General features: G+C 39.0%; 1 protein-coding gene across 1 annotated transcript in view; it reads right to left on the bottom strand.

Annotated features, from left to right (window-relative positions):
- ELAPOR2 (endosome-lysosome associated apoptosis and autophagy regulator family member 2) overlaps positions 1–15,322 on the bottom strand; it is a 71,639-nt gene that overhangs the window by 4,273 nt on the left and 52,044 nt on the right. Inside the window, exons 18-19 of the mRNA XM_008686189.2 lie at positions 11,303–11,481; positions 10,130–10,295 (exon numbers count right to left, since the gene is read on the bottom strand). Coding sequence (XP_008684411.2) covers positions 10,130–10,295; positions 11,303–11,481 — 345 coding nt within the window. The remainder of the gene's footprint in view (positions 1–10,129; positions 10,296–11,302; positions 11,482–15,322) is intronic.

Raw genomic sequence — 15,322 nt, 5'->3', positions numbered from 1 at the left:
AAAACGCAGCCTATTAAAATAAGCACTTCTTTAATGGGGAAAAAGAGATTTAAGAGAAGAGATTTCTCCCAATGTTTCACTGTGAAAGTCAGAAAAAACCTTTCTGGAGTGTTTCTGTTTGATAAGCCCCAGTGCACTGCCAGGAACAGGATTAGACTTTCGGGATAAAATATGTCTGTCCTCAAGGAGCTTACAGTGTGTTATGGGAAAGAGCTTTAGGGTACCAACAATAAACTAAAAAGGAAATCTGAGATTTTTATGGTCTTTCCTTGAGAAGATTTGATTCAATATGTTCCTGAGGGGAGAAGGGCCAGAGGCCTGTTGATGATCTTCAAGGGGAGATTTGAAAATAAAAACACGGAAAACACTTTTAAAAATCATGTTAGTGTCATAGAGTTTTAGGTGCTGTGTCCTCTTTGTTCACATGGGACTTTGATCCTATCGCTGAGATGGTGGGATATGTAGGGGTGTGTGTGTGTGTGTGTGTGTGTGTGTGTGTGTGGAGTTAGCACCACTAAATGAGACTTACGGATGACAAGAACTGTAGCTTATTCACATTTTAAATTCCCAAAACGTGACTCCAGGCCTAGTACATGATAGGCTGTCAGTGTTCATGCAAATGTATTGCAATGCCACATTTCAGAAGGGGAAACACTGGATTGGAACTCAGGAGATGGGTTTTTAATTACTACCTAATCATCTCTTGGACAAATAAGGGAACTGTTCTAGATATGGGTTTACTCAAGCATTAAATAAAGATGCCATACAAATGATTTCTCTGAGTTCTAAATTCAAGAACTTACTCAAAAGCCAACTTTTCCCAGCAGCTTCTCCTTACCTGTCACTACCTTATTGCACTCCCTTCTCCATGCTCCGAGAGACCCTACACGATGCTCTTGTCCCACTGGCTGATCGTGTGTGTCTGTGTAAGATGAGCACGTGCCATGTACTAATAATAACTAGACAGTCTCTGACATAAGAAACTGTATCTAATTTGACATATCACCCAAACCAGGCAGAGTGTCTATCAGACAGTATCCCATGAATGATGGTGGAATGAACAAAGAAAAGAAAAAAAAAAAAAAGAAAGAAAACCCTGAAGATACATTTTTAAAGTTGCTGAGAAAAGCCAAGAAAAGTAAATCCATAAATAAAACCCGACAAGTGCAGTGTATTGGGAGGAAAATACCAAATAAGGTCTGGCCTTTAGGACATGAATAAGCACATATAAGATAAAGCAAATCTTAAATGACATAACAGTTAAGAAACTTCCTACCATTTTTGCTCCGTAGAGCCAGGCATAACAAATTTTTAAATGGGACACACAATAAGACTTGTCCGATGATGTTAACAGCAGCTTCATTCATAGCTGAATATTAGAAATAGCACAAGTATTTATCAATAGGAGAGTGGCTAAATCAATTTTGGCATATCCGTACAATAGAATACCAATCCTGAATAAAAAGGTATCTACAACTGATTAACACAGGGTAGATAAATCTCAGAAACATTTTTCTGAAAGAAAACTTAGGCAAAATACTATATACTGTGTAATTACAGTTATATGAAGTTCTAAAACAGACAATACCAATCTACAGCTTAAAAAGATCATGACAGTAGTTTCCTCTGGGGGATGAAGAAGGGGATCAATTGCACGCAAAAGGACATGAGTTTACTTTCAGGAGTGAGGTTAATATTCTATTTTTTGATAGGATTTGGGGTGACACAAGTATATGCACTTCCCAAGATTCATCAAATTGCATACTTGTTATGTGGGCATTTCACTCTATGTAAATACTGTCCCTTAGAAAAAACTGAAAATATTGAATTCTCTCATCAATTATATGTATCCTGAAGTGTTTAGGCATGAAATGTTGAACCCTGCAGCTTACTTTGACATGCATCAAAAAAGATGTATTGGTAAACGAATAGAGGAGTAGAGTATTTAGAAAGATAGATAATAAATCAAATATAGTAAAATTTAGGTGGTGGGTATGTAGCTGTACCACTGTACAATTCTTTTGGCTTTTCCATAATATTTTAAATTTTCATTTAAATTATTTTTTAATTATTAGGCAATTAAAATTGTTATTCAAAACAAAAAGAGGTGCACTCAACCTTCTCAGGGAGAAAGACTTTATCCTCCATCATGTTTCCTGTGACTGTTTTTAGCAATCTTTCAAGCTTTCGACTCTCTGGCCATAAAATAATAACAAAGGAGGTACTGCCACATGAGGAAATACTTCAAAGTTTATTAACACTTGTAATTCCTGGGGCACCTGGGTGGCTCAGTTGGTTAAGCAGCTGCCTTCGGCTAAGGTCATGATCTCTGGGATCAAGCCCCACATCAGGCTCCTTCCTCAGCGGGGAGCCTGCTTTCCCTCTCCCTCTTCCTCTGCCCCTTCCCCTGCTTATATTCTCTCTCTCTCTCTCTCTCTCTCTCTGTCAAATAAATAAAAATCTTAAAAAAAAATAATACTGGGGCGCCTGGGTGGCTCAGTCATTACGCGTCTGCCTTCAGCTCAGGGCGTGATCCCAGGGTCCTGGGATCAAGACCTGCATTGGGCTCCTCTGCTGGGAGCCTGCTTCTTCCTCTCCCACTCCCCCTGCTTGTGTTCCCTCTCTCGCTGGCTGTCTCTCTCTCTGTCAAATAAATAAATAAAATCTTAAAAAAAAAAAAAACTTGTAATTCCCACTTTTTCTTTTACATTCAGCTTAAAGGTCACTTCCTCCTCAGAAGCTTACCTGGCACCTGAATGCTTCTTCCATTATAAGACAACGCCCTTACAAAGAGGGAATCACAAGATCAAATCAGGCGAGAGAAGTTTAAGTATTCTGACGATGGGAGATCATTCTCCATGGGTCTCTTGTGTTTCTGCAAGTCTTCTGAGGAAGACATTAATTGTTCTTTATGGTACACAATCTTCTCAAAGCTGTTTATATTACAAAAAGCCTTGGAAGAATACAAGAAAAGTTTGCTTGCAGCCCTGATACTGTCTCCCCCATGGAGCAAAAGACAGACATGCTTCCTGACTGTTAGAAAAGATTCAGATTCCCCAAGCTAAGGCCTCCTCTTGTACAACATAAAACACTGTGTATCACCTAGGCCGCCCCACTCTTTGGGAAATGGGGCTCGAGGAAATAAAATAAACACTGTCATTGTGGCCACTGCTATTGCTATGAATAATAGACTTGTTTCTGACCCAGGAGACTCCTTCCTTCAAAATGTCCATGAAAGTATGGCGGGTTAATTTGTTGGCTAGCAAGTGTGGTGCAATTCCATAACCTTCATAGTTCTTCACTGTTTTGCTGATGAGGATGGCAAATTGACAGAAAGATGTGTTTCTAGAATAATAAGGATGACAGCCTCACACACTGGTTAACAAGATTTGAGCAAAGTCCGTGAGAATTAGCAATGAACATGGTGACCAAACTGTATGATCCACAAGGCAATTAAAGTTGTCCACTTCACTGCCTGGAAGTGGAAAGGAACCGGGGAGGTGGTTATAGGCTGAATTCTGGGAAATGGTTCCAAGAGTTCCTGGTTCAGCTGCCTGAACGGTGGCCTGGATGTTGTTAATCCTCCCCTGAGCAAGAGGACTTCCTCACCAATCAGGCCATCAGTTGCAGGTGTGCTCCTTCGTAACCAGTAGTACTAACATTCATCCCTACAGGAAACAGTTTCACCCTCTTTCAGACAGAGGTTACAGAGACATGCACCTAGAATGACCATTAAAGAAAAAAATAGAAACTACTCATGGGCAGAAACTAAGTGAATTGTTAAAATTTTTGCTGATTCTCTTTGGACATGATGTGGCAGGAATCAATGATCATTAAGAATGGCAACAGCTGGCCATTCTAGCGATAAACACCTCTTGCTCTCTATCATGCCAACTTTGGGCGTGTTCAAAGATGGCAGTAAAAGGTCTCAGAGATTTCATAGTGGGTCCCAACTGCAGTTAACAGAGCTTTGGCCTTCTTTAGAGGTTTCACTGAGACGAATTCCCACAGGAAAACCTCGTGAGGGAATGCCTAGCACTTGGGTTGTTACTGCCCCAGATGGGTTGACAATGTGGGAGTCCACTGGAGAATGACAAACTGACCCAAAGGAATCTTAATAAGTTAATATGATCAGCCCCACCCTGGAAACTTCAACTATCCTGTATTTTAAAACCAGGCAATAATTTAGATTTATAAAAATGTAGTAAGAAATAAGGTAGATTCCTTTTTTTAAAAAGGCTCCAATATCCGAGTCAAGCCTAAATCAACAAAAGGACAAAACACTTCCAGCCTCAGCCCGAAATCAGTCTGGCTGGGACTGAAACAAGAAGGATTCCCAAAGCTGAAATAGATGATGTCGGGAATGATAGCCTTGCCATGTAACATAGGATCTTAGGTGGACCAGAACACTGCAAGTTTGCGTGAGCAACTGCTGTGCTGCTTAAAAGCGAAAGCATGTGCTTTTGCTTGCTGTCCCAGAAACTGTCTTTCTCTCTGCACCCTTAATCTCTTCCTCCCCATCGATCTTTACTTTGGCTGCTTTAAGGAGAAAGATGATTAGTTTTCCTGTCACCAAGAGGTACTGAAGGCCAGGCACAACCGCCTGGGTCGGCTAGGGAGCCTTGAGGAGGGGAAAGATTCAAGCATTTATGACTCTTCTTTGCAGGCACCAAAGTCACCATCCTACAGAACCTGTGACAGGAGAGGGACATGTAAATTCTTTTAATGGGGTTTAAGCAAGGTTCTCCGCAGGGAGGCTAAGATAATGTGACCTTGTGTGAGGGATTCTGCAGGACTATCCAAGTTTCCTTCAGGAAACTGCTAAGTAAATAAAGTTTCTTGAGACTATGTGACCAGATTTGCAATGCTAACCCTGTCTGCCAGTCATGGAAAAACAGTCCAGCACTTGACTAGACTCTTTGCTATTGGAGACAGCATGGCCGCACTTGAATATGCTACCTGCTCTTTGACATCAGCTAACTCACAAAGTATTATCTTTTGAGGTGGGCCCAAGCTAACAGGCTATGTTAAAAACCGTCCAGCAAGCTGAATCATGCTCTCCACCTTTGTGGCCTCACAGCCCTAATGACCACTTTGTGAGAGAATTCTCAGTGATTAATGATTCTGCCAATTAGAGACTTCAGCAATGGGAAGGAGCCTTTCCCCAGAGGCATCTTTTGGGATTTTAGATTCATCACCTTGATATGGCTACCAGGTAGAGCCCTTCTGAAAAGCAGCTATTAGCTTCTTACGGAGTTCTTGTCAAAACTGAAAGCCATTCCCATGCACATCTTGTGATTCCGCAGCCTGATAGTTGCATTCATGGTAGGTAAGCAAGGTGGCAAGGACCTCATAAGCCTCACTTGTCAAATATAAATGGTATATTCAAGAATACAGCTGGTCCTGCCCAGAAGCATCTCAACCCTTAGATGAAAAAAATGGCAGCATACCCTTTTGGGGAAACTTTATCCCTTACTCCACCACCAAAAATGAAGCCACTGGCTCCAGTCCTTAGTTCACCTAAGTTCTACCTCATGCCTGGACCTGTTCACTGATGATTTAGTTGAGTTGAACCCTAATGGGTGCTCACCAGCTGCTGTAGCTCTCCTATCTCAGTGCCAGGTATGCATAACTGAAAACTTACAAACTGCTTGGCTTAGTGGGCAGAATCCAAAGCCATTCTCATAGCTGTGGCCAGTGCTTATCTTGATAAACCTTATGAGATCACCACTAACTTTGGAGCTATCACCAAGAGTCAATAAACTATTTGGTCTGCCACTCGGAAAACTATAGACTGATAAAGCAAAATTACTCCTCTCTGGGGCAACAAATTCCAGAAACAAATCTCAGCTGATCAAATCATCTGGGTCACTCATGTAGATACTTCCATTAAGGACCCATGGTCTGAAAAGATCAAAGAGAATTAAGCACACAACAGAGATTGCACCAGACAGACTGCCACAAATGCTGCCCGGACCCATCATTCTGCTCGCCATAGCAATGAATCCGTCATCCCACACTGGGCACAAAGTAAAGGACTCTTTTTCAGATGCAGGGGTTACCAAGCATGCAAGACTTGGGATTCATCCCAAGAGTTGACCAGTTTTTCCACGGCAAATTGATGAGGTCACAACTGTGATCACTTCTTTGGGCCATCAGTAGTGCCTTACCACTTTTGACACCTGTTCACATGATGGGGCTGCTGTTCCAGTCTGATCCACTAACTCTAGCCACACCACTACGTCCCTTGAAAAATGTGTTTCATGTTTGTGATTTTATGGATCTTTTGTCATCTAACAATGGTGCCCTTTATCACAAAAGCTACCTGAAAATGGGCTGAGAGTAGAGATGTTCAGTGGTCCTTCGTTACTTCAGACTGTTGAAAGGTATCATTGAGCATGAGAAGGGCCTTCTCAAAATCACACAAAAAGATTTCTGACTCTATCTCTCCCTTACCTCCACCTGGTCCACACTTTTAATAAGGTCATTCAGTTACTAAACATGCTTGTCCCGAGAAAGGGATCATCTCCTCTTGGCTGTGTCATGCATAATTATCAGTAAGAAGGTTAATTAAAGTTATATGCACTTATATAAGGTTATACACGCTTACATAAAAATCCAGGATTCTACCCTGTCCACTCATGGACATGATGTGTCTTTTTTACTCAAAAGCAAACCCCTAGGGAGTTTGGAGAGTCTAGGGAGGTTCAGAAGGAAGTCCAGGAGATTCAAATATAATTCTAATATAACCATCTGCATTGTTTTATTGAATTGTCACGATTCTAGATCAAAAGGATAATAACCACTTGTTGACTACACAGCTCATCAAGACCTCCTACCATAGCCCACATGAACAAAGGCAGAAGACACATTTAGTCTCCATCTTAAGTTTTTTAAATGCCTTTGTCCCTCTTGCACTTGAATGTTCTGGAGCGTAGGTCTAGGTGCCAGTAAGGGCATAAGGGGATATGTAGAAATAAGATGAAGTTTTAGCTGAACTGGGAAAAACTGATTTTGTGGCAGTGGAAGAAGATCAATAATGCAGTCTGATAATGAGGTGCCTGGAGGAGATACCTTAGACCCTGAGAGGTATGAAGGATGGAGGAATATTAAAGATAATTTGTTTTTCAGAGCCACCCTGTCACCTTCTATGAAGGATAATGCATTTGTGTTCCTTTTTCAAATGGTTGCAAGTATCCTAAATTTAATCGACTATTAGGTTCACCATACCCACCAGATGCTCTAACCTTAAGTAAGTCCCTTTAAACTTACTGAGAAATCTATAAGAAACAGCAGGGAATGGCCCGTTTCTGCCCCAAATAACATCAACACCAACATTCCCATTGCCATTGCTCAGTCATTCCATGGAGTGAATAAGCACCACCCAGTTTACAGCATGGACCAACAGGAAAAGTTGGACTGACTGCTCTTAAGCAGCCTCTCAAAGACAAAGAAGAGACACAATTATATGAAATGAATTTACTAGCCAGCAAGGGGGTTGCAGGCACCATCAGCCCATATTGCCTAATTAATGTAGGTCCCACTTGGTGTCTCCAACAATTGTCTGTAATACTTTATTTCCAAAGGCACTCTATGTACCTTCAGGACTGTACTTCTTGTGTAGAGGGAAGCATTAACTTCTCTCCTGAAAACATGGTGGCTTACATTTGTATCCTAGGAGGGGTCGTAAGTGGTCATAATTCAACTATTTATGAGAATAGCCCCAATATATCGTTAACCTTTAGCAACCGCAAGGATTTTCAAAATGAGATTACAGTTGGTTATTCAGAGGTTTCTGAAGGGATAACTGATGTTATTCACATTTACCCTACAGGCAGTTATTCAGTTAGAAAGGGTGGTAAAAAATTTGTCTCTGACTTTAGCTAAAGTATGGAATGACACCACCTCAGCCTCTGATGACATTTACGTCAACATCAACTCACGGTTCAAACATTATTATGGACGATGTAATTGCCCTAAACTTCACCCTTGAGGGTCAAAACAAAGCCTGTGCAGGCACTCATCTATTTTGGGTGTCTGGATTGCCATCATCCTAGACCAAAAGACAGTGACCACTTGGTTGAATATACTGCTCACCAAGTTCCCCTACCATGGCTGTATAGACAAAAGTGGGAGATATATTGGGTTCTGCAAATTTCTGAAAATGTCTTTGACCCTATTCCATATGAATTTTATGGAGGAAAGATCTCAATGGACAGGTCTCAGGCTGAGTAGAAAGATCAATACTGGTACTTAAAGATGCCCGGCTTTCTAAGGTGGATCCTCACGGTTTATGCAATTTATTCAGCTAGTTGGATCTGGGACCCTGGGGCTATGTTTGAGGTTAATAATGCAGGTTCATCTCATCTTGCTCTTTGGTGTCGTATTGGTAGTAGCTTTATTTAAATGATACATACAGTAAATTGGCCGGATTTGAGCCCAGCCTCAGTCCAACAGATTAAACAGAGTGGTGGATAGTGTGCTATACTAATGGGAAAATTCACCAGAAGCCAAGATGGTGTAGAAATTAAGTTTGGCTATTTTGGGGAGACAATTCTCTGCAGTTCTTTTGCATTTCTGTAGATCTTGTGAGTAAGACAGTGATTTCCCTTTGTTCAAGATTATCTTTTTAAGGATCTTTGTATAGAAAGCAGCTTTGGAAGCTAAAGGAATTGTATTTTTCCAGAGCAAATGGCAGGAAATGGTATCTTCCTCTGAAGCAATGAAAGCACGCACTACCTCTCTAGTACAGCGGCAGTAATTTCTCTCTTTGGAGCAAAAGACAGGCATGAATACTGCCCATTCTAAAAAAGTCAGGTTCCCAAAGCTTGCAGTTCTTTTCCTGTAATGCAGGCCACTGAGTGTGCAAATGTCATCTGTTCCTGTTCACAGAGCCCTGAGGAAAGTGGGGTTTGGGGAACTGGTACAAATGCTGATACCCTGGTTAGCGTGTTTGCAGTGAGCTCTGAGCTGTGCTTTGTCTCTGACCGGGAGTCTTGCATCTCCTAAACTGTCCATGAAACAGTGGCAGGCTCATTTGTTATCTTGCAAGTAGGGTGAAATCTCAGTTCTTGACATTAACTATGCATTTGTTATTCCAGAGCAAAAACATCCTTCCTAAAGTACCACAGTGGAAAAATAGTTAAATAACCATTAGAAGGGGAATATGGCTTATTCATTTCATTTTTAAATGATCCCTTATAATATATTTATGTGCTTTAATCAGGAGAGTAAAAGGAAATAGTTACGAAAACATTCTCAATAAATGGAATCTTCCGTCACTTGTCCTTCCTGCTGAAAATCATCTGAAACACGTTCTTTCTTCTGTTTCATTCTATTTTTAATGCTGAGTGTAGGTACACTGGTAATTTCTCCTATTTAAGTCAATGGTGAAGAATGTCAATAAAATGTGTTTACAAATAATATCTAAGGCTTAACATTAATCTGTTTGGATACCGTAATCATTTCAAAGCTGACAAATGTGATGGTATCTGATAAGGCACCTCTAATACCTCAACAGTTTATATAAATTTTACTTTTTCTATGTGAAAAAACTGGGTTGCGATATAAAAAACAAAAAAAGAAAAGAATGAGTGAATAAGATCTTTTGTAACCTAAAATTTTTAATTAGAGAACAACACATTATCTTTGTGAAAATTCAAATATCACAAAAATGTACTACTCACATTAGTTCAAGACTCCCCAGAAGCAGCCATTGTTCACAGTCTGCTTTGCAAAGACTAACATAAATAATCTTTAATGGATGTAATAGTCTGTGTGTTGTTTTTACTTTACTTATCTTTGGCCTATTGACATACATATGTCCGTTTCTAATAGCTGCATAGTTGCACAGGATTCCATTACTTTGATATATGGAAATTTCTTATCTACTCCTTCTTCATGGTGTGTAAGGTTGTTTCTACTCTATTAACCAGGAAAAAAAAAATGCTGCGGTGAATATTCTTACATTTATATCCTTGTGTACTTCTAAGAGTATTTCTGTTGGATAAAAATACCCATGGAGATAGAGACAGACCGAATCACAGCATTGCATGAAAGCTACTATTAGGTTACCAGGGCCCCTCATTAATAAATGCAAAATAATACCAGGTTAAAATTCTGCTCTCACCTTTGTGGCCAAGGATTTAAGTTTTCCCAGTAGTGACTGTTTGTTGGAATATACAACTTCTTCCTCATTGTCTTCTCCTTCCATGATAGCACAACTGTCTGCAGCTGGGAGTTCACACTCTTTTGAGTTAGTTGTCATCACTAGTTTGGAATATTTGTACTCCAGTCTAAATAGTGGTAAATAAATGAAGTGGTAAATAAATAAATAAATAAATTACAAATGAAGGCTAATTTTAGGTGATCATACACCAGCTCTTGTAGTATAGTTGCTCTACTAACCAATGTCCCTCACCGATAGCCAAAGCACTATGCGTTCTCATTTATCTACCATCTACACACAAATCTTTTCCAGGATTTCAGAGAATCGTGGCAGTATAGTTAACTCTATCAATTATTTTACATTGATTAAATTGTCCAGTTATGAAGAACTTTTGAAAAACAAAGAGAAACCTTGAAGTTTGAATGCACTTTTTTAATATATACATATTTGGAAGCTCAGAGACTATATGATTTCCCAAAGTTTAGTTCATAAGGATGAGAATACCACATAGGTAAGTGATCTGGTCTTTATTGTTTTTGTATATAACCCATTCCTTTCTATTCACCACCTCAGATATTATAACGGCCTAGAGATATTACAATATAGAACTTTCAGAGCCCCGCCGATATATACATCATTGTAGAAGAGGCAAATGTCGTAACAAATCAATATATATTCAGGAAATAGACTCAATATTCAACCCTAGATTCCTGAAGTCCTGGAGCAAATAAAGATGGTATTTGCCTATATACTTAGTCTGTTCCACAAGAAACTAAAAAATAAACATTGGGGCAAGAAGACACAATGTTGTCATGAAAAGAAAAATAGAGGCAGAGAGAAAACCTGACCTCTGATCTCAGCTCTGCTCCCATCTACCTGAATAAGCCAGAGCCTCCATTTTTCTCTATTTTGTAACAAATGGGTCTAATTCAATCACCTCTAACATTCTATCAACTATTAGTAGAATAAGAATCATTTCTGTTTCCTTTCTTAAAGGTCTTTCCTATAACTCCTTCATAGGAGCAGTTTCTTGTCTGAGAAAAAATAATGGATGTAATAATAATTACGTCTATAATTTTCATAACAAAAGAGATCCTTCAGTTCTTACATGGTCACTCCAATGATGTTACTTACTTCTGATTCTTTTTCCAGAAGTAGCAAGTTAGAGCCACCAGCAAAACTGCAGTGAAAGCTCCCACACCTGCTCCCACTTTCAGCCAAAAGTCAACTGTTTCACAGGTTGACAACTTTTTCTCGGGTAAAGAAATTCCTTTAATGCACCATTTAGGTTCATTCCATACATACAAGGTTTCCTTTAAAAAAGCACATACACACAAAGATGACATGTGAAATGAGATTCAGAAGGAGAAGGGTTCTACTCTTTATTCATTGTAGGCATAGAGGATTATTCAGCATTCATCCAATAGAAGCTCCAGAAAGAGAAGGAAAAAATAGAGAAGAGAATGAATAGAGCAATAATGAACAAAAACACAACAAAACCAAATAAAAACATGGATCACCAGATCAGGAGGCTTGGTCCAGGGTGAGGAGGTTGACTAGAAATGACTCGCCTGGACATACCATTTGGGCTTTTTTCCTCAAAATCCTTATGATCCCTGACTTCTTAGTCATGTTTTTAATTGAAAGCTTAGGTTGTCATGGGTTTCACCTACCCATGATGTAGGTCCATTTCCCCCACCAAGCATCTCCCCTGGGAAGAAGAGCAAACTCTGGACCCAGGACGTGCAGGTGCACCATGACGGGCAAGTGGTGCTGGGGCAGGCACACAGACTGCACCCTTATTGCCCATGCATTATTCTGGGTCATCACTGCCCACAGTAGGTCCTTATTCTTATCCTCCCAAAGCAGATGACTCAGTGTTGTTAGGACAATGTTTTTCAACCTGCAAGTTGCAACTAACTAGGGAATAATGAAATCAATATACTGAATATCAACCATGACTTTTTTCAAATAAATAGATCAAATAACACTAACCAGAAACAAGAATTAGAGTACAGTGCATGCTTCCTTTTATACTTCAACAAATACAATGACCAGTAGCAATTTGTTTGATGACTGTATCTAGTGAGATTAAATGACATAGAAGACTCAGTTTTTTAACCATTGTGTCTGATTAAATTTTCTGGTGTCTGATGGTCACTTTAACAATACCCTAACAGAAGGATAACATAATAATATGTAATTTTATTGTACACACACACATGCACGCACACATTTCTGCAATTAAACACGAAGTACAGGAGAACGGTATTTACTTTAAGGAAAAGTTTCAATCAAGTTTTGGATAAGAATTCTCAGCATGTTTTTTAGAAAGGACATTAGTAATTGAAGTTTTTTTTTTTCCTGCATGACAACGTTAATATTTTCATTAAATTTAATGTAAAAAACACTTTTAAAATGGGTCACATAATGTTTGTAAGAATGAGATGAGAAATGAGGGTTATGTTTAAATACAAATGCTACATCTCTAAGGGTAATAACAACAATAGAAAAACATTAACTCTAGTCAACACATGTTGGCTTCATCTGAAGTGCGTTCTAACAAAAAAAATAAAAGACCATGCAATACTTTATATGGTTTCATCGAATGTGCAGCAGTCAGTGAAAATGGCAAAGCTCTAATGTCTAATGACAGTCATAAACAAAATATTAAAACTTCAAATCAAAAAGATACTTGTAAACCCAGAACACTTAACTTTTCCATAAGCTCCTCAAATTGTTCAAGAAAAAAAAAAAAGATCAAGCTATTGGCAAAATTTCTCAGTCATCCCATAACTATTAATTAGAACACCTTACCCCTTCATCCAGTCACATGTCATTGGCAAAGGAGAAAATGGCTGACTCTGCAGCTGAAAATACGTATTCTTCTAGCATGGTGGGATATTTTGCAAACAGGGTGAGATAAATTTGATGATAAGCTTTAAAATATCCCTCTTAGTGATAACATGGTATCTCTTCAAATCTTTACGACTGCATGACATTTAGAAGTAATGCTTACTACACACTGAGAACCTGGTATAGATTTCTAAGATCCAATTTGATAAGAGCACTTTCCCCACAAGTTGTGCCACTCTCTTAGTTTGCAACCCTCTCTGTGGAGGACCTGTTGTAATGTGTAAATTTAACTTCATACACACCTGGATTAGATATAGTTACAGAATTGGGAAAATATACTCTTAGTCAATACAGAGTGAAAACCTGTAAAGGATGGAGCAGGAAATACAGTGCAATTTTAAAAACTTAAATGATACCCTTAGCAATATTTTGCAATCACTGTATTTTCTCACTCATGAAGCTTTTGGCATCCAAAGAAATCTACCCTTGCTCGTGAACCTACCATAGCTCCCTCTTACCTACAGTTTGACTTTCTGTGAGTTCAAATAGGAAGCACATGCTTCTCCTGATTTATCATTAGAAAGTCAATAGCAACCTAATGCTTTGTCATGTGCCTACGTCATTCCCCTCACTTGATCTCATCACGCAGACATTTTATCATCTCACATCATCACAGTGGTGAGCACAGGACAATATATTTTGACAGAGAGACCACATTCCCATAACTTTCATTACTATATATTGTTATAATTGTTCTATTTTATCATCAGTTGTTCATCTCTTACTGTGCCTAATTTAGACATTAAACTGTATCACAGGGAGGTGTGTATGTATGTAAAAGGAAAAACAAAGTATTCATGGTATTTGGTACTATCCATGATTTCAGGCATTCACTGGAGTCTTGGCACAATCCCCCACGGGATAAGAGTAATGAAAAAGAGTGAAAGCTGTCATTTGTGTTACGACTGAAGAGCAGACTTTTAAAAATATTTTAAAATATTTTATTCAGAGACTGGAAGTAAACACCCACTTACTGGGTCACGCCCATTTGTTTTGCTGGTGCAACTGAACACACTAAGCAAGCTGCACAAGCTTCGGAATGGCATTTCTATGTTTCTAACTGAAGCCTGATCTCATTTGGCAAATATTTTCAAAACTGATATCTAAGTATAGCCGAAATGTATACTTAACTATTTCTCAAGTTAAATTTAGAACTATAGGAGGGAAATTATATATTTCAATATGACAAACACATCAAAGTGTACCTAAAGATTATTTTTAAGGCAGAAACAAATATTTAAAAAGAATGACCTTGTAACTATCTGTTCCAAACATTCTTGTAACATGCTGAACCGAATTTTGTCAATAAAGAGCGTTTTGAATGAAATTAGAGAGACTGTTCCAACCTCATGGTCTTAACCTTCTCATCATTACTTTCCAGAAGAGAAATGCTGAATATTAGAGAATGTTTATATAAAAGTCATCTGACTTTTCAAAGCCCTTGAGTTGAACTTGGTGGCCAAAGAAGGGAAGGCATCCATTTCTCCTTTATTCTTTAAGAAAATGATAAGGGTATCACCATTTTAGAGAAACGATAAAGAAGAATTTCCACTGTGAGACATAAAATGTGTATCATTATTATTATGAGGACTAAAACCATGTTTTTTTGTAAGCCAAGAATTTTCACCCTTGACCCACTTAAAAATGTTAACCACCAACTGGCTCACCGGTGCACGAGCAGCGCCGTCTACATGCCCTCTCAACCGTAAGGAGCTATCCAGAGGCAAGCACACTTGGTAAATGAAATAATACATTCCTAATTTTTGTTTACGTGTTGTCCATCTGGGGACTTTTCCTGTTTTGTATTCAATTATTTCATGAGAATACATTTTATATGACCTTTATGCTTAGACTTTATCAGAAAATATGAAAATAAGTATTGTTCCATGAAATTTAATTTCGTTTTTAGGCATATTGCTATGTGTCTGCGTTGGTGTCTGTGTACTAGCTTTGCTGTGCGATGTATTTCTTAGTATAGGTTCACTGTTATTACAGTTTGAAAAATCCCTAATCAGAGACAAGTTCTGTGTTTTTTTCCTAGAGGTAAAGGCTACTGCCGCTAATACTCTGAGCGCAGGAGATGAGGTGGCACACCCCGATTTCTTGTACTCCTGCCCTCTGACCTGCCAATGACATGCTCCTCCAGACTCTCCTGGACAGAACAGTGCTCCCTCTCTGATCCCCTCATGCCGTGAGCCTTCTGCATGTTCTAGCATGTTCCCCACTCCAGGTGACCTG

This window comes from Ursus maritimus, unplaced genomic scaffold, assembly GCF_017311325.1.
Source record: "Ursus maritimus isolate PB19 unplaced genomic scaffold, ASM1731132v1 scaffold_3, whole genome shotgun sequence".
Lineage (NCBI taxonomy): Eukaryota > Metazoa > Chordata > Mammalia > Carnivora > Ursidae > Ursus > Ursus maritimus.
Note: the sequence above shows the minus strand (reverse complement) of the source record. Positions and strands in the feature narration are given on the sequence as shown.